General features: G+C 42.3%; 1 protein-coding gene across 2 annotated transcripts in view; it reads right to left on the bottom strand.

Annotated features, from left to right (window-relative positions):
• FRAS1 (Fraser extracellular matrix complex subunit 1) overlaps positions 1 to 26,244 on the bottom strand; it is a 504,323-nt gene that overhangs the window by 41,636 nt on the left and 436,443 nt on the right. For both annotated transcript variants that reach the window (XM_043447950.1, XM_043447951.1), the window contains 8 exons: positions 23,911 to 24,079; positions 19,596 to 19,842; positions 17,897 to 18,241; positions 15,906 to 16,066; positions 14,840 to 14,987; positions 7,864 to 8,069; positions 3,257 to 3,413; positions 484 to 684 (listed from right to left, as the gene is read on the bottom strand). In XM_043447950.1, the coding sequence (XP_043303885.1) occupies positions 484 to 684; positions 3,257 to 3,413; positions 7,864 to 8,069; positions 14,840 to 14,987; positions 15,906 to 16,066; positions 17,897 to 18,241; positions 19,596 to 19,842; positions 23,911 to 24,079 (1,634 nt within the window). The remainder of the gene's footprint in view (positions 1 to 483; positions 685 to 3,256; positions 3,414 to 7,863; positions 8,070 to 14,839; positions 14,988 to 15,905; positions 16,067 to 17,896; positions 18,242 to 19,595; positions 19,843 to 23,910; positions 24,080 to 26,244) is intronic.

The raw sequence follows: 26,244 nt of genomic DNA, 5'->3' as shown, positions 1-26,244 counted from the left end.
ATTAAACAGCTGGTTGTGAGAATCTCATCTTTCTCTCTTCCATGACTCATCTTCATAACATTTCCTAATAGATGTCAAGCCATTTGAACATGGAGATTGTGCCTTCTGGGTTGAGTAAGCCCTGAAGCGCCCAGCACAATGGTCTGTACCAATGCTTGCTGAATGATGGCATCACATATATTTTTAAAAACTCAGGTGCTCCCATTGCTCAACCAAATCATAGGCTAACAACAACAACAAAAAATCCTTTTGAATGATCCAAAATGTCTAGGATTCTCTGAAGTAAGTCTGCCTGCAATGCAGGAGACTCAGGAAGATCCTCTGGAGAAGGAAATGGCTACCCACTCCAGTATTCTTGCCTCGGAAATTCTATGGACAGAGGAGCCTGGCGGGCTACAGTCTATGGGGTCACAAAACATCAGACACAACTAACTGATTAACACTTTAAGGAAGACCTACTAATTGGGATTGGCATTCAATTACCAGGACTGAACTTCAAGACTCGGCTCTTTGGGTAGTAATCCACACCAGACTGGGCTGACCCATCCCGTGTGCTACAGCGAATCCTGGATGTTCTGTTCTGGTCCCCTCTGCGGATCACCTTGACGTTCAGAATGGCTGTGGCGTCTGGCCCCGAGGGTTCCCGGACTTGATATGCGGCTTCTTCAAACTCGATGGTGGGGGCTGGGAAACAAGGTTAGGAAAACAAGAGGAAGTTGGAAAAGTGAAAAAGGATTCCAACTCCCATGAAAACACTTTATAACGACAAGAGGGAATTTTTCACACTAGTTAGCAATACAAAAGGCAACATAGCTTGCAGTCATAAAAATCAATCTGTATTTACCCCTAAGCAATACTTTGGAAAAAGGAATTCATCTGTGATTTTGCAGGAGCTGTTTCTCACATATTTCTTATTAAAAACAGTACAGTGGAGGAAACATTTTTAAGCACTTTGAAATGCATGCTATCCAAGTTTCCATCTAGGCCTTGTAGCTCACAGCATGTTTTTAAATCTGCACAATTTATCAAGGGACTGAGACAGAGTAAGCCCTTGATAAATATCTATTGACTGATTGTATGAACCAACTCTTTTTCATTTATGAGATATGAATTTCATTTATATACTGCTTACATTTACCAAATCTATCTCTCATCTCCATCTTCTGGATCCTCCCTCCCATTGCTTTCACTTTCCCCCACCCTTAGCTTTATCTATAAATATCACAGGTTAGTTAAGAATGAGTAGTTTTACGAATTTATGGTTGCCAGGTGGAAAGGATGGGGAGAAGGGGTAGTTAGGGAGTTTGGGATTGACATGTCCACACTGCTATATTTAAAATGGGTAACCAACAAGGGTAACCAACAAGCTAACCTACAGTATAGCACAGGGGACTCTGCTCAATGTTATATGGCAGCCTGGATGGGAGCGGGGTTTGGAGGAGAATGGATACGTGTATATGAATGGCTCAGTCCCTTTGCTGTTCACTGGAAACTGTCAGGACATTGTTAATTGGCTATACCCCAATATAAAATAAAAGGTTAAAAAAAAAAAAAGAATGAGTAGTTTTAGTGGCTGCTACAACGATAATTCAGAAACACAGGATTTCCTAACACAATCTGATTTGAAGTACTACCCTCATTGCTGTGAAATGAATAATTTTTTTTTTTTTTTTTAAAGTTTGAACCATGCCTTCCTTTGTATTATATTCTCATGGGGAAGGGCAATGAAGTAGTGGTGGAAACAGTGAGATAAGAAGACAGAAAAATTGGGAGCAACTACAAACCTTATACCCTCTAAAAACATATCATAGACTTTTCCAGAGATGTCTGGTGTCTCTATGTTCGCTTCCCTCTTCTCTCTCGGAAAATCCACTCTCCCTAGTTGTCAAAGATACGTCGCATTTGAGACTTCATAGTTTTACTGTGTACGCTCTCTGAGACTGAGGTGCATTGGTGACCTCTCTGAGCCTAAGTACTGGGCTAAGTACAATCTAAGTACTGCGTGAACAGGAGAGGTTCACTCAGATCTGAACCTGTCTCCTTCGGTAAATGGCTAATTCAACTTCAAGGCTGGCTTTTAAATTCTTTTCCCCCAATTCAAGTTAGTCTCTATTTTATATTAAAAGCCCTGAGTCTCACTGACTTTTGTGTAGATTCTAGAATCTGATAAAATAAGGTTTTACATGCAGTTTTGTTGCTTACAGCTATGTAAATAAGAGCATAAATAAGATAACTTTGTTGGGGTTCAATTTCTTTACCTATAACATAGGGATAATAACACCTACCTCAAGAGGTTACTGTCAGGATTAAGTAAAATAAAGTTTTATTTTTTTTTTTAATAATATGCTTATAACAGTTCTTGGTATATAATCAGTATTCAATAAAAACAGCTATTACTAGTTGTAGCATTATTGTCCATTCATTAAAGTATCTATTTTAATAAAACAGCTATGTCCCTATTTAAAACAGATTTTGTTTTCTTGGGTGCCTGGGTCATTCTTTGCTAGCACTTGACTAAAGAATTTAAGTATTTTTAGGTTAGTAGGCCAAATCAATTAGAGAGAATAAAACTGAGAAATTAGACTTTTCCAGGAAGGTGGCAGTGTTTTAAATCAGTTCATTGGATTCAACTGACTCTGATTGTATTTCCAGCCCTGCTCCTGAATTGCCGGGACTTAAAACAGTTTTTATTCTGTGTCTGTCTTAGTGTTTCTGTCCTAGCTCTTAACCACACTCATTCCTCATGTCTTGGTGATGTGCTAGGGAACGATGTGATTAAAAATACTGGAGTTCTGGGACTTCCCTGGTGGTCCAGTGGTTAAGGCTCCCTGCTTCCAATGCAGGGGCCGTGGTTTCGATCCCTGGTCAGGGAACTAATAGCCTACATGTCACACGGCAGGAACAAAAAAGCCCAAATAAACATCCAGTTAAAAATGTATGTTTAAAAAAAAAGGTAGGTTTAAAAATTTTTAATTAAAAAAAATTTTTTTAATTATAGTTAAAAAACAAATTGGAGCTCTGTGGAAGGGATCCCTTGCTGCCAACATTTTTTTTTAAATTGGAGTATAATTGCTTTCTATAAATATTCCAGGACTGTTTTTTTTTTTTTTGTATTAATACTCCAACTGTTATCAGTAGACATTTCTACAGTGCTTTCATTTTTCGAAACACCTATAATTACATTAAAACGTTACTATGAAACATCAGTTCAAGTCCCATCAACCTAAGAGAAACTAAAGGCAATTTCTTCTGTTACCATCTTCATCATTGGATATGGTGATGGTGGCCATGTGATTCTTCCCAACTCTGGCTCCACTCCAGTGGTTCCCAAGAGGACGTCCAAGGTAGACCCTGAACTGTTCCTCAGGCTCAAACATGGAGTCATCGTGGATATAGACAGTACAGTTCTTCATCTAGAGCCAAGAGCACAAGACAGATTAAAATTTGCAGCGAGGTATCAATCATTTGCTCACCTTTCCCTGGAAAGTCATTTTTCTTCTTGCAGCATCAAAGAGCCAACACAAATTCAAAAGGATTCCAACCATTTCATTTATAAAATAGAACATTTAAGTCTTAACAGTCATGCTTGGATGGGCCTACCTATATGTGGAGCTTTGTATTCAACATTCCAAACCATATTGAATTACTGGTCATAAGTTATGAAAAACTAGAGCAATAAAATGAATCACTAAAAAGCATTTGGAGAACCTTTATGTGCTTCCCCACATTTTGCCTGGACTCATTTATACCCTTGCACATGTTATGATAGGTAGATATCTGATGGTGAGGGTTTAACATATGGATTAGGATTCCTGGAGAGGTGAATAATGTCCTTTTTCCTTTGTGAAAATTGAGGAGTCTTATAAGGAAGTCAGAAAAGCTTCCTGTTAGGCTAAAGACACCTTTAAAAGCTGCAGAACTCTATATAAAGAGCTGCCAAATGGTGTCTCACTTGAAAACTGCTGAGAACCGAATGTCTGAGAACACAATCTAAATCCCTGTTGGATGGAAAGAAATCAAGTGCTTCCTAAACTGAATATTCTCTACTGAGGACTGTCTTCTTGGGGAAATGTAAAATAAGGTCACAACAACAGAGCAGCCTTGATAGCATAGTCATATGATATGAAGTGTGATTATTTGTAGTTGGCTGATCTTTTTTTTTTTTTTCCAATTGAGCTATTTCATTTTTTTTTCCCTTTATTTTTATTAGTTGGAGGCTAATTACTTTACAATATTGTAGTGGTTTTTGCCATACATTGACATGAATCAGCCATGAATTTACATGTCTTCCCCCTTCCATTTCCCTCCCCATCCCATCACTCTGGGTCATCCCTGTGCAGTTGGCTGATCTTAAACTCACTATACTGCCGTATTGCAGAGGATATGTGGATATGGAGCTTTCACTGTCACACCTCCTAAGTCATATTAGACGGAGGGAGACTATCTCTGTGAACATTTACTTGTGGTTTGCTAACCTGGTTTTAAGTCCCTGAAGAATGCTCCCTTTTATTATCCTTCTCACATTTTTCTTACAATAAGAATTTCTTTATGGAAAGCATGAATTTAGTAATGACTCTTCAGTATATCTTAAAAATAAAAGACATTCTCCCTGTGTTATGCAGCAACATTCCATTAGCAACATTGTGATTAGTTGCATTGCAACTAATTAGCTGCAACATTAGTTGCATTGTTATACAGCAACATGTCCATTACATATGGTAATAAATATGTTTCAATGCTACTCTCTCAATTCATCCTACCCTTTCCTCCTGGGGGGTGCAGGATGGGGGGATATAATGTATACTTATGATTGATTCACATTGTTCTATGACAGAAACCACTGTAAAGAAATTATTTTGCAATTAAAAATAAATTTTAAAAAAAGGACATTCTAGTAAATGACAAGTCCCAAAGACATTGCTCAGCATGACAAAGGAGATAAAGATTCCAAAACGTGCTTATGAATAGGCTGCCATGTGGGTAACATCTAGACTATTAAGCTGTATTTTCTTTATGATTTTATTAAATTACAAACTGCCTCTTGGATAGGCAAAGATAGATCCTCTTTCGAATTTAAAACAAATACAGACATGCAGACTCAAAGCTGAAGATTGTATTTACAGTACTTATGTGTGTGTGTGTTTTGATATGTGTTTCAACCTGCCACCAGTAAAATTCCCATAAAATACAAAACTAAGACAGGGGTTTTATGAATCATGCATGCATAAAAGACTTGAGAGTCTCAGAGAAGGAAACTATTATTTTCTTTTGGTGGTAAAGAATGGAGGAAGAATCTGGGATGACCTGGGATGGGTAAAGTCTTCTTATGCTAAACTTCAAAAGAGCTAATCACAAGGCAAAACTTTCAGATGCTTGCAGTCCATGGCGTCGCAGAGAGTCGGACACAACTGAGCAACTGAAGTGAACTGAACTGAACTTCATATGCTTGATTGTATCAAAATGAAGATTTCTGTCCAACTAAGAACACCACGGTCAAAGGTAGTAGATGAGTGACAGAAAAGGAAACGATGCTTATAGTGGCTAAAATGTCTAAAGTCGGCAAGGATTAATATTACTATTTAGAATTATTAATATTAAGAATATTTAGAGTACACAAGAAACTACTGCAAATCAGTAAGAAAAAGATAGCAATACAATAAAATAAGTAACAAAGGGTAAAAATAATAGATTCTTGTAAGAGGAAACTCAATGAACTAACAAGCATGTGCTTTGCTTGGTCACTCAGTTGTGTCTGACTCTTTGCAACCCCAAGGAATGTAGCCCGCCAGGCTCCTCTGTCCATGGGGATTCTCCAGGCAAGAATACTAGAGTGGGTTGCCATGCCCTCCTCCAAGGGATCTTCCCAACACAGGGATCAAATCCAGGTCTCCCACATTGAAGGTGGATTCTTTGCCATCTGAGAAAAGCACAGAAATAATTGGAGATAGGCAAATTGAAGTGAGATCTAACTTTACACATATCAGATTAATAAAAATCAGTAACTGGAAAAGTATAGAAGAGGATATAGGGTTTTAACAACCTTCATGTCCTGCTAGTGACATTTTGGAAAGTATTCTATTTTTTTTCAAAGTAAACACATTCATGCCCCGTGGTCCAGCAATTTTGCCACTGAGTAAGTGGACAGGTAGGAGGATTTGCCTAGTGGTACTGTTAGTAATGGCAGAGTGTTAGGAGGTGACTGGGAACTAAAATGGAGACTCTTCACTGTCTATTACTGAGAGTGAATGGGTAAAAAGTAGTAAATGCACATCGTGAAATACTAGGCAACAGTTTGAAGCAACAGATTAGATATACACATAAATGACATGCACAGATACCAAAACATATTGCTGAGAAAACACAGAAAACGTGTGAAAAAATATAACACAGTAGCAGTTTTATAAATTAAAAATTATATATATATAAAGAATGAGGCATTTTCAAAGAACAAATACAAAATAAGAGACACACATTAACAGACAATGGATTGATGATCTCAGATGGGGAAGGACTGTGACTGTCTGCAGAATAGGGGTAAAATGAAATGTATCAATCAACAAAATAAGAAAAGGCCTTGAACTGACCAATGGGAACTGCATACTTTGAACCAAGGGCCGCGACCTTGCAATCAGGGCCACAACTGACTTAGTCATCTGAAACTGAGATCCAAAAAATGGGCAAGTACGACTCCCATTCAATACGTGCTTTGGATATACACTGAGGCTGCCAGCTTGGTTCTGTGTGTGTGTGCCCAGTCGTGTCTGACTCTTTGTCACCCTATGGACTACAGCCCGTCACATTCCACTGTCCATGGGACCTTTCCAGCAAGAATACTGGAGTGGGTTGCCATCTCCTCCTCCAAGGGATCTTTCCAACCTAAGGATCAAGCCTGTGTCTCCCGAGTTTCCTGCATTGCAAGTGGATTCTTTACACTGAGCCACTGAGTGAAGTGAGTGAAGTCGCTCAGTCGTGTCCGACTCTTTGCGACCCCATGGACTGTAGCCCACCAGGCTCCTCTGTCCATGGAATTTTCCAGGCAAGAATACTGGAGTGGGTTGTCATTTCCTTTTCCATATTTCTTTGAGCCCCCTTTTTTTTGGGGGGGGCAAGAATACTGGAGTGGGTTGCCATTCCCTTCTCCAGAAGATCTTCCTGACCCAGGGATTGAACCTGGGTCTCCCGCATTATAAGCAGACGCTTTACTGTCTGAGCCACCAGGGAAGTCAACCAAGCCACTAGGGAAACCCTATTTGATTCTGATGCAGCCATATTTAGTGACTGGACTTTCTTAGGAGTTCCCGCGTCTGTAGACATCATTTTGCATTATATTACCAAGAAAATACTCCCCGGATCTGAATCTGCTCAAGTCTACCTGTGCAAGCCTGGACTGCAGGCCCTATACCAGAATGTGTGCTGCCCTGAAACTGGGACCCAGGTATTAGAAAACTGTCTCCTTCTCTAGGCAACATTTGTGGAGTGCATTCCTCTTCAATGTAGTTTCAGATTAAGAGAAGTCCCTAGTCATCTGATTCTGCTAAATTCCAAACAGATTCTACATCATCTAAACTTCCTAGCTCAACCAACGACATAGGGAGCTGGTGCTAAGTGGGAAACCGAGAAGATGGCTACATAGAAGAGATGATATCATTTAAAGTATTGGGTTGGCCAAAATGTTCATTCAGGTTTTTTTCCCATAAGATGTAATGGAAAACTCTGAACGAACTTTTTGGCCAACCCAATGTGAACAATTAATTAGAAACATCTTAGGATGTTCAGAGTTTGTCTGAATTACTTCAGTATGGACAAATAAAGGCATCAAGGAAGGAGAGAAGCCCATCTTTCAGCCACCACGAATCCACTTACTTTCTCCCCTTTGAGAAACGTAATCCGCGAAGAGTCTGCATTTCTTCTCTCCTCAAAGTCCTCCATGACCTGAGCTGAAAGGCCCTGAGTATAGCACCTCACGGATGACTCGTAGCTCAGGTCTCCACTCCGAATGATGGGCACGTGCAGGACGCCCTCCTTCTCCTTCACCAGGAGCAAATCCTTGGCAAACTGCATGCTGGGCACTGGGTAAGGGAAGGAAAGATGCAGGCATTGTTAGCGGGACACCGAGGGAGGTGGCGATAGCGCTCGAGGGCCCTCGGCAAGCCGGCAGGAAGGCGCCCCTAAGGACCACCAGAGGCTGATAAAGCACAGGCAATCCGCAGATTTCAAGGCCTGCCTGCTGCTCTCAGGACCAAGAGACTGCTTCCACCGTGAGTGTGAATGAAAGTGAAGTGACTGTTGGTCGCTCAGTCGTGTCCTACTCTTTGCGACCCCATGGACTACTGTAGCCCACCAGGCTCCTCTGTGCATGGGATCTTCCAGACAAGAATACTGGAGTGGACAGACAGTCCCTTCTCCAGGGGATCTTCCCAACCCAGGGATCGAACCCCAGTCTCCTGCATTGCAGGCAGATTCTTTACTTTCTGAGCCACCATGGAAGCCTGCTCCACTGTGAGTATAGTTCCAACAAAATAGAACAAATCAAGTTTGCTCAGCTTCAGGGAATAGTCACCATCTCAAATGCAGATAGGTGATGCAGGGAAAGATACGAACCAGGTGGAAGCAAAATTTTGAGACCTGAGAACCCAAAAAAGTTCACATTCCTTCTAAGGCTACAAAGAGGAAAACAGCAGTGTAAACCTGATGATAAATGACCACTCACACAGGTGCTGGGTCAGAAAGACAATAGAGAAGAACAGGGACAACTGGTAAAGAGGAAAGAACGGGTTGTGTTTAAAGAGGGCTGCCCCTTAGCCTCATTCTTTTGTTGGCAGGTCTCCCTATTTTCGAACAAAGCCAAAGATCTGCATTTTTAGGTCATAGCTCCTAAATTTCAAAATAGCAAGCAATTAAAATAGTAAAAAGAAATTCCATTCAGGCCAAAACTATTGCAGCCAAACAAAACATACCCACAAGCTGTATTTGGCAAGTGAGTGGCGCAGTGGTAAAGAATCTGCCTGCCAATGCGGGAGCCAAGGGTTCCATCCCTGGGTCAGAAAGATCCCCTGGAGAAGGAAATGACAACCCATGCCAGTATTTCTGCCTGAGAAATCCCATGCAGAGAGGAGCCTGGGGGGCTGCAGTCCATGGGGTCACAGTCAGACATGACTAAGGAAACTGGAAGTCTCTCTCCACAGGAAAAGTTACATAGATTCTGAGCCTTGCTTTTTCTTTTTTTTAAATATGTAAATTGGAATGTTAATATCTAACTTGTAAAATTATTGGAAGGATTGAATTGAATGAGATTAGTGCTCAATACAGTAAATAGAAGGCACTCAAATGTTGGTTGTTGCTGTCCAGTCACTAAGGCGTGTCCAACTCTTTGTGACCCCCATGGACTGCAGCGTCCCTGTCCTTCACTACCTCCCTGAGTTTGCTCAGACTGATGTTCATTGAGTCAGTGATACCGTCCAACCATCTCATCCTCTGTCATCCCCTTCTCCTCCTGCCCTCAATCTCTCCCAGCATCAGAGTCTCTTCCAATGAGTTGGCTCTTTGCATCAGGTGGCCAAAGTATTGGAGCATTAGTCAGCATCAATGAATATTCAGGATTGATTTCCTTTAGAATTGACTGGTTTAATCTCCTTGCTGTCCAGGGGACTTTCAAGTCTTCTCCAGCATCAAAATTTGAAATAAATGTTGGCAGGAATTACTATATCATGGTGTGTATTGCTTCCCATCTCCAGGCTTCTGCATACATTGGATCAGTTTTTCCTCCTTGTTTCCTACAAGGCCTTAGGAAACAGTCTGCATTAAAGCGTGTCTCCTTCTGAGACCAACATTTTGCTGAGTGAGAGTTATTATTTTCTTTATGAAAAATACAAAGAGGGAGTCATCTGTCCAGTCATATGTCAAATTGTCTTTGGAGCTGCAGGAAGATGACCTTAAAGCTAAAACACATATTTCCTGGCTGCCTCCTGGACATGCCTTGCCCAAACTGAAAGGAACAAACAGAAGGGGGTTAGCATAAGGCTCTGTGCAAGACAACATGTAAAAAGCTCTCTGCCTCCAACCTGTCCGCTGCTCAGAACTGTTGGCATTGGCAAATATAAAACAAATCTATTATCTGAGCTAAGCCTAACTATTACCATTTATCACTAAAGAAAAACCCAGAAGATACCTCTAAAAAGATGAGTGACTTTGGTATGAGGTCCTGCACAGTACCCATCTGGGACTCTTTCCATCCAGAACAACTGTCTGTGCTTCTATGAAAGGGGTGGGAGTGACATGACCTTGCACATGAAGACAAGAAGGGAGCTTGTTGCCAGGCAAAAAGCAACACAAGCAAGAAAACTTTTCTGCTCATGGCAGATTTTATCTAATGCTTTGGATTGATTTTTTTGCTGGCTCGACAGGCATCAAGGTGGAGGTGAATGAAAAGCTAAAGTGGTAATGTTTGGGCCCTGTCATGTATTAATCAACCTCAGATTTCTCTTGAGATGTAAAAGACTTTTTTCCCTTTTCCTTCTATTTAACACATACTCCCATGCCTATTGCTTCCCTGGTGGCTCAGAGGGTAAAGCATCTGCCTGCAATGTGGGAAACCCAGGTTCGATCCGTGGGTTGGAAAGATCCCCTGGAGAAGGAAATGGCAACCCACTGCAGTCCTCTTGCCCGGAAAATCCCATGGGTGGAGGAGCCTGGTAGGCTACAGTTCATGGGGTCACAAAGAGTTGGACACGACTGAGTGACTTCACTTTCACTTCACTTTTCTTTCCCATGACTATCTGCTTAAAAAAAAAAGAAGGAAAAGAAAAGAAAGAAGTGGGTGAACACTTCTCGTGACTGTCTTCTGGGAAGAGTCTCTGCTTTTAAGGAGCCCTCAGTCCAGTGGGAGACTGAGCAGAGACAAGGGAAAGGCAATCTGGATTTGGGGACAAATTTATGCGCGGAGGTTAAGATGTAAAAAGGGCCCAACCCAGGTCAGGCATTGTGTTAAGGGCTTCCATGCATGTCATTTCTTATCCTCTTGACAAACCCTACAAGGCAGCGATCCCCAACCATTTTGGCACCAGGGACTGGCTTCATGGAAGACAACTTTTCCATGAACAGGAGCTGGGGGCAGGGGGCGGGTTTGGGACGATTCTCATAAGAAGCACACAACCTAGATCCCTCGCATGCACAGTTCACAGTAGGGTTCACGCTCCTATGAGAATCTAATGCCACTGCTGATCTGACAGGAGGCGGAGCTTGGGTGGTAATGAGACCAAAGGAGAAAGTGAAAGAAAGTGAAGTCACTCCGTTGTGTCCAACTCTTTGCGACCCCATGAACTGTAGCCCACCAGGCTCCTCCATCCATGGGATTTTCCAGGCAAGAATACTGGAGTGGGTTGCCATTTCCTTCTGCAGGAGATCTTCCTGACCCAGGGGTTGAACCTGGGTCTCCATCTTGTAGGCAGACACTTTACTGTCTGCGCCACCAGGGAAGTCCAAAGGGGAGTGGCCGCAAATACAGATGAAGCTTAGTTCCCCAGCCTGCTGCACACCTCCTGCTGTGTGCCCCGGGTCCTAACAGGCCATGGATAAAGTACAGGCCCATGGCCTGGTGATTGGGGACCCCACTTCAGTCCTCAGAGGAAGTAGGGGTGCTGGCCCTGAGGGTCAGTTCTGTCTGACTGCAGAACCACTTCTATGTCACTAGGATAGGATGTGTGAATGGGAAAAGGAAGGCTCCCAGAAGGCTCACGGGCTCGCAGTGGGTATCATGCACTATCGCCAACACCTCTCTAAGAACATCAATTTGCAGTTATCCTCACATTTGTGTTAAGTCTGGTGTTCTGAAACAGATTGCAGGACTCTACTCTCTACTCCTCTGTAATCTCTAGTGTTAAGCACCAGTCTTAGGCATGGAAAATATCACCTGCTAATCTTCTTAGTAACTGACAAAGTGAGTGCAAACACAACCCGCCTGGAATGCGGTGGACTCTGTAGGGGTGATGGTTAAGTCTGAGATTGAGGAAAACTCCTGCCTCTGGTTCTTTGAGTTAATGGTGAGATACGACTGCACATACAAGATTGCCATGCAGTAGCAGCTACAAGGCCTTCCTTGCCTTGCTCAGCATCTTCAGGGCAACACCAAGTCTAATTCTAGGCATCAGAGCAGAAGAGAAAGGTGAAAACAGAACATGTTCTGAGATGAGCCACTTAGATGATTTAACGGCCATTTTAGCCCAGTGGAGAAAGACAAAAGGAGCTAAGATCACTTTGGGAGGCTGAAAGCTGACTTTGTAAGGGTTTTTTTTTTTTTGGACCATGGAGGTAGCATGCGGGATCCCCTACCAGGGATCTTACTTCTCCTACTAGGGATCAAACTCACACCCTCTGCTGTGGAAGCATAGGGTCAAACCACTCAGGGGAAGTAGGATGCCGGAACTGTTCAACATCTTGGATTGTGGTGGTGGGTGAACTTTGATTCATGTAAGTTAGACCTCAATAAACCTAAGTCTAAAATAAGATGCTATTTTGTATATATGAAAACATATAGCAAAAAACTGCTTCAAATAGTTGTTTTCAGGGAGGGGAGATGGAGGCTAGGGAGACAGGGGTAGAAGGAAGACAATTTTCATAGTATGATTTTTGCTGTTTACTTTTTCTTAGTTTTGTGTGCTCAGTTGATTAGTCATGTTCTCCTCTTTGTGACCCCTAAAGTGCCAGGCTCTTCTGTCCATTGGGATTCTTCCATGGGATTCTCCAGGCAAGAATACTGGAGTGGGTTGCCACTTCCTCCTCCAGGAGATCTTCCTGACCCAGGGATCAAACCTATGTTTCCTGCATTGGCAGATGGATTTTTTATCACTGAGCCACCTAGGAAGCCTTTTTTAAAACTATATAAGTGAATAAATTATTTAAAAACAAAGACATTAATGATAACCCTGCTGGGCTTCCTGCTCCTTCTTTGATGACTCTGTAGTCACTGAAGAATGTCATCATGGGTTCTATGTCAATCCCTAAGGAGGCTGAGGAGGGTCCCCCTGCTTGAAGTGAGAGGTTTGACTTGATCTTCTCTACCCAGCTCTAGAATCTGGCAGTTTTAGATTTCACCAATTCTTTCCCAGAAACAACTGTCCTTTCCTGTTCACTCTCTTGTTACTCAGGCCAGCTCTTCACTGGGCACTCATATTTTTGTTCAGGTGCTTGTGTGTGTACTCAGTCGCTTCAGTTGTGTCCAATTCTTTGTGACCCTCTGAACTGTAGCCCGCCAGGCTCCTCTGTCCATGGGAATCCCCAGGCAAGAATACTGGAGTGGGTTGCCATGCCCTCCTCCAGGGGATCGTCCCGACCCAGGGATCGAACCTGCGTCTCTTACATCTCCTGCCTTGGCAGGTGGGTTCTTTACCACTAGCCCCACTTTATTCAGTTGGCTGTGTCTATTTGTTCCTGCATATCACCCACAGGACAGTCAGTATTAGTTTCCTCTAACAAAAATCATATTACTCCTCTGCCTAGAAGCATCTGCTGCTCCCCTTTTACCTATAAATTCCTGATGCTGGAACTTAAGACATCTTAGGACTTATCTCCAACATGTCTTTCCATTTCATTTCCTTCCATTCACCTCCTGCTAGGTTTGAAGCAAAAGTAAGCATCTCACTGTTCTCCAAATATGCGTCTTTCAAAATTGTATACCTTACATATACTATAGTTCTCCATTTAGAAAAGCTTTATTATCCCTTAGATAAACTCCTACCATACCTGAAGACTCTGCTTAAATATCACTTCCTTGGTGAAATCTTCTATGATTCTTCCACACTTAGTTACGATTCAGTCCCCTCTCCCGTACACTACTAGGTTTATCACACTATTAGGTCATTTATCATAATATATTCTACTTTTTCTGTCTGAGGGTCTGATCCCCCAACTAGAGCTTGAGCTTCTGAGGACGGAGCCCAACCAGGCATGCCTCATTTTATTGTACTTCACTTGACTGCCCTTTGTAGAGACTATATTTTTGACAAATTGAAGATTTGTGGCAATCATGTGTTGGACAAGTCTATGGCGCCATTTTCCCAACAGCATTTGCTCACTTTGTGTTTCTATGTTCCATGTTGGTCACTCTCCCAATACTTCAAACTTCTTCATTATTATTATATTCATTATAGTGATTATGATCAGTGATCTTTGATGTTTCTACTGAAGGAAAGATTATGATTTGTGAAAGGCTCAGAAGATGATTAGCATTTTAGCAATAACATATTTTAAAATTGAGGTACATTTGTTTTTTTTTATGGAGTATGCTCAGCGTTCAAATGTTCTTTCGATGAATTTGTAGGGGAGAAAGTGGTCTCCCCGTCCTATTCCTCCGCCATCTTCCATTTGTTTTTTTTTAGACACAATGCAAGCTGCTAATAAACTACAGTATGGTGTAAACTTTTATATACACTGGGAAACCAAAAAATTCATCTGACTTGCTTTATTGCAATACTCACTTTAAAGTGGTGACCTGGAACTGAATGTGCAATATCCCCAAGTGTGCCTAGCAGAGTGCCAGAAACATGAATGATTATTTCTGCCCCATATTTCTATGTAAAAATGTGCACATTCATGTACTCATACACACACACACACATTTCTTGAGTGAAAATGTGAATGAGAACACATGTAAATCCATGGCTGACTCATGTCAATGTATGGCAAAAACCACTACAATATTGTAAAGTAATAAGCCTTCAACTAATAAAAATAAATGGAAAAAAAAAAAAGAAAATGTGAATGAGTTCCAATGTAATGTATGTGGATGTTAAGGAAATGGTAGAAATCTGATCTGAGCCACCAGCTGGTATCCCCAATGTCTTACCGTCCTGGAATGTGTCGTTAATTGCAATGATAGCCTGGAAGGGTTTGGTCAGTTCGGCCCCTTGTGGGGAGCTGAGGAAAACCACAAATGTCTCCAGCCCTTCAATCACCGGATATTGAGTGTCATCCAAGATGGTCAAGGTGCAATACTAGGAGAAAAATCAGGATGTTAACTAGACTTATTATGGTGTTCATTTCACAGTATTTACAAATATTGAACCATTATGTTGTACACCTGGATCTGATATAATGTTATATGTCAATTACACCTTGACTTTAGCACATACCCCTCCATAATTTTTTTTTCTATTTAAAAAAGAGAGGAAAAATCAAAGCTAATCTTATAGAATACTCACCACCCAACACTCATTTGCCTTTGGGAGATTAGGACAAAAGTAACAACTTGCATTTCTCTGTTGGTCTTAAAGTAAACTTCTAAAATCCATAAAATGATGATCTATTTATCACATATCCTAGGTGTTTTTTCTCTAAATATTTGAAATCAATCAAGTGCAGTTTCTACCCTAAATCTGTGATGCTGGATATTATGCTAAAAATGGCATTTGGAGAGTTTGTCAAATATCTAAGTTTATTTGTTGGCTTGTGTTTTTGAACTCTCCAATGGTCCTGAAATACAAGTCTTTCCACCTCTTCTATACTCCCCTTTCCTCGTCCCAGAGGTGAATGGGAAGTAACGGCATCTTAGCCCTTCAGAAACACAGACATCAACACCACCAAATTAGGGTAAGGCTAGGGAAAGGAGAGACAAAGCTAGTTTTTGTCTCATCCTGCCTAGTTGGAAGCCAAAGGGCACATTAAAAAGATGAAAATTACAATATTAACTTCACAATATTACCTTTGGGATCTACAGTTGTGCCATATAGGGAATCCCTTCTAATAATTTGGTGTCTATCACCCATGAGCTTTTCTAAACATCTTAAAGGGAAGATGTCTGAAGAAAGGGAAGACAGTAATATTTCAATATTTTAGAGTCCTCTAGAGACTTTGGAGAGCAGACTAGAGATGACATGAACAGCCCATCTGGCCTTCAACCTCTGCATGCACACCTGCTCAGTGACACCTGGTCCAAACTCCACCTTCCTAGAGCTGGGAACGTAGTCAACTCCGGGGGTGGCGGACGCCGGGTCTGAGGGCCGCGTGGCACACCACACAGATGTGAAGGTGGAAAGGTCAGTCCCATGGCGGATAACTGGGATCTTCACTGTACCTGAATTGAGAAGCATACGTTTCAGTGGTCAGCCTTGAACCAGAGTGTGAGTGCGGTTTTCAGAACAATGTCTTCCCTCCCCGCAGCAGCTCCATCCTGCCACCTGGCCTAGTCCACCTTCAGTGACACTCCTGTGTGCCCTCGGAGGCCCAGAAGAGTCACCATCCCTCGATGTATGGATATGAAGTTCAAGAGCAGACCTGCAGGAGGGCCCCACGGAGGTGGTGCTAGGAAGACAGCCTTTAGGGGAAAGCAGTTTTGTGGCTTCTTCACAGGAGAACAATGGACTTAAGAGGGGAGGGTCCACGAAAGGAAATCAACCCTCAATCTTCATTGGAAGGACTGATGCTGAAGCTGAAGCTTCAACACTTTGGCCATCTGATGCAAAGAGCTGACTGACTGGAAAAGACCCTGATGCTGGGAAAGATTGAAGGCAGAAGGAGAAGGGGACGACAGAAGATTAGATGGTTGGATGGCATCACTGACTCAAAGTACATGAGTTTGAGCAAACTCTGGGAGATGGTGAAGGAGAAGGAAGCCTGGCGTGCTGCAGTCCGTGGGATCACAGAGTTGAACATGACTAAGCAACTCAACAACAACAACAAAGAGGGGAGGGTCCACTGAAAAACACCTTAAGCCTATTTATGGAAAAGAAACTCAGAGATGAGGGCCTGGAGGATGAGCTAGGAAATAGCCAATTAAGGAAGAACCAGCTAGGGGACTCTATAAGGCCTGGAGTTGAATGTCCCTAATTAAATGTTCCTAACTGGGTGATTTCCCTATTCTATCTGAGTGCTACACACATCATTACTTAAACCATATGTGCTTATTGCTTATCTCAGGAAGAAGCTCATCTTCTGGTCGCTGTGACAACATATTTTATAGGGCCCTAATGATACGCATGTAAATTTTTAGCTGTTTTCACAATCAAGGTCAGAGAAAAGCTACATGACAAGTCCATCAATTGTACTTTTTGAGCCAACAGCTGTGAGGTGACAAGTAGTCATGGCTGGGCATTTGTTGTATGGGGAAGGGAACACGGTATAATAGAAAGGTCTGGGTTCTAATCCAGTTCTGTCGTATTAGCTGGTCTTTGATGATTTATTTCACCTCTCTGGGACTCCACTTGCTCTTCTCTATGAATAAGAAAGAATGCAATGCAGATGGCATGGTGGCTGGCGTTCAGTAAATACTCCAACATCTTAGTTTTCACTATCGCTAAGAATATCACCTCAAGAGAGGTGCAAGGTCTTGATCAGGGGCTCAGATCAGCAGATGCTCAGCATAACCACTGACTCTCCTGTTAATAGCAGGATGTCTGTCAACAACATGAGGAAGACCTTGAGATCCACGCGGAGCCCAAAGAGGGAAGAGACTTGGGTGGAATAAATCTGCCCACTGACTGCCTTGGGCTGTTATAGGATTGAGAGTTCCATTGTTAAAACACTGAAATTTTGAATTTATTTGTTATGGCAGTTGCAGTACACTAAATAATTTACCTCCATCTTCAACGGATCATATCCCCCTCCTTCACGTGCCAAATGTTTAGCACTACACCCTCCCTTTGTACCCCAGAGGTCAGCCAGTGAGCTCTAAGTCAGGTCTCTCCCTTCCATTGGTAAGCAGAGCAAAATAAGTGAATGGAGCTCCCTAGTCTTCACTACCTTTCATTCTTAGTTTTGATGCTGAGTATTACCTGTCTCAGACTGACAACAGTGTCACTGAGGAATGGACCTCAACATCCTAAGGGCATTCTCAAAACTAAGAGGAAACTATTTAAGGAAGGGGTCAGGAGATGAGAGAGGGGAGGCCAGAGACGCTCTCCATTACCTGCATCCTCGCTGATGGTAAAAGCCGTGTTGCCCAAGGACACAGTAGAAGCATCGTTGGGACCAGCAATGAGCACCTTGGCCGACGCCACCCTCCCGATGCGGGCGTTGTCGGAAGCACCTGTCAGGGCAATCTCAAACTCCTCTTCCTCTTCGTACTCGCTGTCGTCAATGAGCATGACATCACAGGTGGACAGGGTGACACCAGGCCCAAATATCACTCGACTCTCGGCAGACATCCCTCTAGATTTAAAATCAGAGCCCGATTCTAGAGCATAGAGGCTACTGCCCATAGCTGACTTAGGGACCGTGTAGCAAATCACAGACACAATGCTGCTTGAATCCCCTGAAACACAAATGGCAAGGATACCAAAGTAGTTGAATGAGCATTTCTCAAGTTTTAAAATCTCTGGTAATTTTGATGGGCGTGATTCTTTTTGACATATTCCATTCAAACTCTGACAGGAAATGTCCTGGCTTTGCAGTGTCTTAAGCCTGTGGTCTAAGCCACTTGAGGATTTCATATACCCCAGATCCTTCACCAAACAACCTGGAATGGATTTCCTATTCTGTGAATTCTGTGCTCTGTTAATTCACAAGACTCATTGCCCACCATCTAAGACCACAGCAGGCAGAGGGAGAAGAGACATATTTGGTACTTTAAGTAGAAAAGTAATTGTGTCCTGAAGACAGTGCTATGAGCACAGTTCACTGCCTTTCTAAACTTCTGCACTTTAATTCCCAGGGAGAAACAAGCCTGTTTAAAAAAAAAAAAAGGAAGACAAAATAAAACAAAAAACCCTACCTCTCTGAACAAACGACTTTACTTATCAGTGCCGCCACTTACCTGGGTGATAGGCTATTTGGGCTCGGCTGGCCGACCCAGCGCAATCAACAAGACTTACCTGTCCTCTGAGTGGCATCACCAAGGGTTGGTGTTACCCGCAGTGCTGGCCACACTAACACACCCTCAGCAGATGCAACAAAATACCTGACATCATCACTTACAGTCTGGTTGTGGCTTTGAATAGGGATCTAATTTCCACGTGTTAAAAAAAAATTTTTTTTAATTTTATTATTGGAGTGTAATTACTTTACAATTGTTGTTAGTTTCTGCTGTAGAGCAAACTGAACCAGAAATCCATATACATATAGCCTCTCCCTCAATTTCCATGTGTTTTTAAAGTCACAATATTTCACATCGTAAATCCATACGATCTTTTGATTTTCCACCCCAGTGGAACCACCCTTTATTTCTCACACACGGTTAATTTCTCACCTGAGCTCTACATGTGACATTCACATGGGGAAATCTTTAAATTCATTTTCAGTCTCCCAGGAAGTAAGACAGGAAGCCTGTTCTTACACACTGAACTGCCCACCTTGACCAAGGCTACTAAATATTTTTGGATTGGGTGACTGATTAAGAACTCTGAATTCAGGAGTCATTTGCAAAGCCAAATGTAACTAGCCTTCTGGTCCCATTTAAGAATAAATGGGTGTGCAAACAACTTCAATAGAGAAGCCCTCTGTAGAACTCACTGTAGGGAGGATGGTTATTGGGGATTGAAGTGAGTTGATAACCCACGATGCACCCCCACACACGAGTTAACATGATACATGAGCACGTGGCATGTGAAAGGGATGGAATAAACATTAGCTATTATTACAGCTCTTTGCCGCCTCGGGCACCAACAGACCTTTTCTTGCAATAGGTGCAAACAGAAAGCCAGCACTCTCGTTGACCCGGTAGGTCTTCTTATCAAACTCTAATGTGGGCTCGTCCTCAGTGTCATGGATAATGACCTTCGCCTGGGTGAACTCCCCTAGTAGGGCATACGCTGGCATGCTGAGCTCCACGGTGAAACTCTCGACGTTCTCAAACACGTTGTCATCGTTGATGACGATGGTGCAGGACTTGGTATCCTCTCGCTCATCAAACTGCACCTGTCACGTAGGAAACAACGAGGAGATAAGCTGTGCCTCAGACTCCCCCGCTTCGCTCCCCAAGAACATCATGGGAAAAAAGAGGACCCAAGTCCCGGGGGCAGGCCACTGAATGAAATAGCTGGTTCTTCCAGCCAGTCCCTCCCGCTGTATCACTTCTCCCCATTCTATCTCTGTACCTCGGGGCTGATTCACTGCATACAGGCATGGAAGGAAGAGATGTCTCCTACCATGTGGGAAATGTAGAAAACCATGTAGGTAACTATTCAAATCCTGTTTTATTAACTCAGTTGGGACAGCAAGAGTCATTGTTTTTAACACCTAAAAAAATTGTTTTCCTATTTATTTGTTGTGCTCCGTCTTGGTTGCATCACAGGGGATCTTCTAGTTGTGGCAGGCGAACTCTTAGTTTCAGAATGTGGGATCTAGTTCCCTGACCAGGGATGGAACCCAGGCCCTTTGCATTGAAAGCATGGAGTCTTAGCCAGTGGACCACCAGGAAAGTCATAGCACAAGTCCTTTGATTACTCGGTTCTACTTCCATTTGTGGCAAGTTTAACTGGAAAGATCTTTGAACTTGGAGTGTGAAATTCTGGCCTCAAGTCCTGGCTCTGTTACTTCCAAGCTGGGTTAGGCTATAAAACTTCACAAACCTCAGATTCGCCATCGGCTAAATAACAACAATATGTCTATTTCACATACTTACTGGCAGAACTAAATGAGATGATGTATAATGAAGGCACTAACTTTGCTTTAAAGCATGGAACAAATGTAAGATATTATCTTATCATCACCATATTACTCATATAATCAAAATTGACATACAATTTCAATGTACTGAATTATGGAGTTTGAATTCAGAGAAAGTCACATTATGAACCGGCTAGACTGAATTTTAACTTTACTATTACATCCTTTCCCATTTAGATGTAGTAGATTCATAATGTGAATTAACTTAGCCTGATATAAAGTAGAAAATTTAATTTATATGCATACAATTGTGAATTTATAGGGATTTCTTCTGGTTTTGTCTTTATAAAAAAGATGATGATTAAAACCTACACGTGGAACCACAGTTATGGATCAGTCTAAAACTGAGTGGACAGGCAGTGGGCCTAGACTGCATTTTGTGAAATAGTTAAAATGTGTAAAAATTCATCCTAAACCTCTAGAGTCACACAAATCTGAAAAACACATGCTTTTCATCAATAAAAATGTACTATTCTGCATCTAATCAATGTATCAAATTAAGTTTTACTAAGATCCACATTTTAAAATGCTCCCAGCTAAATGAAACACTTAAAAGTCTCTATTTAGGTCTAGAACACACAGTCTGTTGTCATTCTCTGAAGAACACAAGTATGTGCTCTTTATTATTATTTTGCTAAAAGATTCCTTAGCTTATCTGATCTATTCCAGTCTCTCATTTAAATTTGACAAAGATTAGAAGTTTGGGATTAAAATATACACACTACTATATATAAGATATTAGGGCTTCCCTGATAGCTCTGCTGGTAAAGAATCCGCCTGGAATGCAGGAGACCCCAGTTCAATTCCTGGCTTGGAAAGATCCGCTGGAGGAGGGATAGGATACCCACTCCAGTATTTGCCTGCAACCTGGGGGTTCAGTCCATGGGTCGGGAAGATCCCTTGGAGAAGGGAATGGCTACCCACTCCACTATTTTTTTTTTCATTTATTTTTATTAGTTGGAGGCTAATCACTTTACAATACCGCAGTGGGTCTTGTCATACATTGACATGAATCGGCCATGGATTTACATGTATTCCCCATCCCGATCCCCCACCTCCCTCTCTACCCAATCCCTCTGGGTCTTCCCAGTGCACCAGGCCCGAGCACTTGTCTCATGCATCCAGCCTGGGCTGGTGATCTGTTTCACTATAGATAATATACATGTTTCGATGCTGTTCTCTCAGAACATCCCATCCTCGCCTTCTCCCACAGAGTCCAAAAGTCTGTTCTGTACATCCGTGTCTCTTTTTCTGTTTTGCATATAGGGTTATCATTACCATCTTTCTAAATTCCATATATATGTATTAGTATGCTGTAATGTTCTTTATCTTTCTGGCTTACTTCACTCTGTATAATGGGCTCCAGTTTCATCCATCTCATTAGAACTGATTCAAATGAATTCTTTATGTCTGAGTAATATTCCATGGTGTATATATACCACAGCTTCCTTATCCATTCGTCTGCTGATGGGTATCTAGGTTGCTTCCATGTCCTGGCTATTATAAACAGTGCTGCGATGAACATTGGGGTGCACGTGTCTCTTTCAGATCTGGTTTCCTCAGTGTGTATGCCCAGAAGTGGGATTGCTGGGTCATATGGCAGTTCTATTTCCAGTTTTTTAAGAAATCTCCACACTGTTCTCCATAGCGGCTGTACTAGTTTGCATTCCCACCAACAGTGTAAGAGGGTTCCCTTTTCTCCACACCTTCTCCAGCATTTATTGCTTGTAGACTTTTGGATAGCAGCCATCCTGACTGGCGTGTAATGGTACCTCATTGTGGTTTTGATTTGCATTTCTCTGATGATGCCACTCCACTATTCTTGCCTGGAGAATTCCATAGACTGTATAGTACATGGGGTCACAAAGAGTCAGACATGACTGAGTGACTTTCACATATATAAGATAACAAGGACCTACTTTATAGCATAGGGAACTATACTCAATATTTTGTGATAATCTATAATGGAAAAGAATCTGAAAAAGAATATATATATTTAAAGTATATACATATATATATATGAATCACTTTGCTGTACACTTGAAACTAACACACGTTTTAGATCAACTACATTTCAGTAAAAATGAAAAAAAAAAATTTGACCTAAGAGGCATTAGCTTAGTTCAGCTGAAATGCTTCAGAAAGAGAGCCCACTTCTCTTTACAGGGATTCATGCTGCCATAAGAATAATGAAACTACTTTTAAGAAAACACTTAATAAATACCTAATAAGTGCCAGGTATTGTGCAATACTTAAATCTGACACGTAGAGGGTGTCCTGCCATAAAGGCGTTTACTATTTACGTCCTCTTTTCTCTTTTGCTTTCACTTTTTCTTTTGTCTCCTTCATTCACACCCTGGCACTAATTACTACCGCTATCACTGCAGTCACATAGAGGTGTGCAAATGTGTGTGTGTGTGTGTGTGTGTGTGTGTGTGCATGCATGCATGTGTCTCTCTACACTCCTACAAACCCAAACAGCTGCCAACTGATGGTCTCTAAGGCAACTCACACTCAACATGTCCAGAGCAGAATCAAGATCACCCCCTCGCCAGACCTGCTCCTCTTTGGTGTCCCCTCCCAGCGAAGGCATGACCATCCATCTCTCCCTTCTCTAATCCACTGCTGAATCCTACCAATTCTTACTGGTCTGTTGAATCCACCCACTTGTTTCCCTCTTCTCTTCATTTGTTTTATTGGAGCACAGTTGATTTACAATGTTGTGCTGGTTTCAGGTATACTGCAAAGTGATTCAGTTATACATATATATATCTCTTCTTTTCAGATTCTTTTCCTTTATAAGTTATCCCAGAATACTAAGTATAGTCCCCTGTGCTACACAACAGGTCTTTGTTGGTTATCAATTTTATATGTATAGTGGTATGTATTGGTTAATTGAAAACTCCACCTTCACTTTATAAATGAAGCTCAAGTTCCCCTCATCTCTCACGCAGCTGATTCCAAGAGCTCCCCAACTAGTCTCCCTACCCTTCAGGTAATGAGAAGTTTAGGGAGGAAAGGTTAGGGTATCAAAGGCTGAGTATCCAACATGGTGCCCAGGAGACTTTTCTTGGTCATGAAGCAACATGTGAAGATTGAGAAGCCGGGCAGCAGTTGAAACTGTAGCGGAGATCCGACAGACTGTGAAGAAGGGAGCATTGTGGGAAGACGACGTAGCCCAGTGACCTGAGGGAGGGTGCGATGGGCAGGGAGGTGGGGTAAAGAAGGGGGAAACCACCACAGCTGACGATAGCCACGTCCCAGCCCGGCTGCAGCCCACCGGCCGCTCAGGAGTCAGAGGTGCCCGTGCCCACCTACCTGGCCAGCATACTCCACATAGTCCTGCTGTCCAGGCTGGGAGCCCGCCCGGGAGCCGGAGGTGGCCGTGCCTTGCTCCGTGCGACATAGGACAATGGCGTACTGATTCAGGTTCCCCGTCCTCTGCACCGTGACGCTCACTGACCCTGCCTTCTCACTGACGTTGTAGCTGGAAGCACACAAAAAGGCCATCTCTGAAATTCTGAAAGGGCTGTGAAGAATCCATGTGCTTGATGTCTTATCTCTGAGGGTTGGTTATTGGGGCCAGGCAGTTCCAAGAAGAGGTAGTTTGGTTCCTTTAAGGTGTTAGGTGGAAACAGGGAATGTATTCACTTGTGATAGTCATAGAAGCAAGTGGCCAAAGGAGGAGTGGATGCAGAAGGATATCTGCCCCATTTTTAGAAAGAGTTGGAAGACAGTCAGCACATAGGAGGTATGCCCTCTGTGTTTCAGAACACGAAGAAATAACAAACAATGTCGTCCAAGTGTGGTCAAGTAATTAGCATAGGTCAGTGAGTTCCTTTGGAAGCAAGCTGCTTGGAAGCCAGTTAATAACTTGGTTCAGGTGGGAACTGACTGGACCAGGTCTCCAGGGTGTTTAAAAGAGCCAGAGTGGTACCAGAGGTAAGAAAATGAGAACTGGGCCAAGGTAACAAAGGTGTTGAGGCAAATGGGGCTTTATGACAGTGGGGGAGGGCCAAGGTGCTACAGACTGGAAGTGTGCCCCTCCACAGGTTGAAACCTTAATCCCCTCTGTGACAGTAATAGGGGTGGGGCCTTTGCAAAGGTGGTTAGGTCACAAGAGTGAAGCCCCCATGAATGGGATTAGTGCCATAGAAGAGAGCTCCATCTGCCTTCTGCCACGAGAAGTTACAGCAAGAACTCAATTCTCCAAGGACCATGAGGCAGGCCCTCATCAGACACTGAATTTGCCAGCACCTCAGTCTTGGACTTCCCAGCCTCTAGAGCTGTGAGAAATAAATTCCTGTTGTTCACAAGTCACCAAGGTTATGGTATTCTGTTATAGCAGCTGGAATCACTAAGACACAGAATTAACTTAGCTTGCTGCTAGGAATTTCTGTTGAATTGCAAAGCAGGAGGCAAAGTATACAGGTGCCATTTATTCATAACAAGCTATCCAGGTTGAGAAAAGCCCAGCCTGAGCTGGGCTTTGTCTGTCATCACTGAGGATGGCCATTAACTTTGACTTGTGGCTTATTGCCGTGAGGATTGCTGGCAAAGTGCCTTTGAGAGGTTTGTCTTCATTGCCAGCTTGGGGACTCTCTGTATTAGTTAGTCCATCAAACATTAAAGGGTTGTCCAGAAAACAACATCAGTTTTATTCAACTTATTTAATTCTGAAGGAGTTACACATAAGAGGTAAATAGCAGCAGAGTGTACGTATATAATGGAGAATGAAATGGTAACCACTCTAGTATTCTTGCCTGGGAAATCCCATGGACAGAGGAGACTGGTGGGCTACAGTCTGTGGGGGTCACAAAAGAGTTAGACACGACTTATCGACTAGACAATAACTATATATATATATATATATATATATATATATAAAACACACATATATGTTAATTCTAATTTTCCAATCATTCCCCAAGTATGTATAACAATAAAATAGCCTCCATCTGGGGCACATGAAACCAAGTTTGCATACTTTCTTCTCTTCTTCCCAAGATCCAATTTTCATTTGAATTATAATGATATTCGTTTCTTAGTGGGTCTGTGAAATGTAGATTTAAAGACTTTTATGTCCCACAAAAATTACAGTCCTAGTTATAAAATCTAATCTATAAAATCAGCTCTGTGTCTTACCAATCAGTGACTCTCTGCCTCTGGACTCCCCAACAAGACTACAAAAGCATCTTGAAGAGCTGTCTGTGTTAAGCTATGAATTTTTAACTAAAGATACATGATTCTGTGTATACCACAAGAGCAAGGAGGAGAATATAAGCTTAAGAACAGGGAGAATGGAGACAGAAGGCAAAGACTGTTTTTGCGGGCCAGTGATTATTTTTTTCAATGTATTTTTTTCTCCCATCAGTTCTTCTGAATTATCTTCTAAACTTGAAGACAGAAGGAAAAATACTTTCAGGAGAAGCAGTAAAGCATGATGGTTAAGATCACTGGACTTCATTGCTTATTAGCTATATGACTTCAGATAAGTTAATGTTGTTTAGTTGCTAAGTTTGATCTGACTCTCGTGATCCCATGGACTGTAACCTACCAGGCTCCTCTGTCCATGGGATTCTCAGGCGAGAATATTGGAGTGGGTTGCCATTTCCTTCTCCAGGGAATCTTTCCAACCCAGGAATCAAACAC

Source organism: Cervus canadensis, chromosome 26 (assembly GCF_019320065.1).
Source record: "Cervus canadensis isolate Bull #8, Minnesota chromosome 26, ASM1932006v1, whole genome shotgun sequence".
Lineage (NCBI taxonomy): Eukaryota > Metazoa > Chordata > Mammalia > Artiodactyla > Cervidae > Cervus > Cervus canadensis.
Note: the sequence above shows the minus strand (reverse complement) of the source record. Positions and strands in the feature narration are given on the sequence as shown.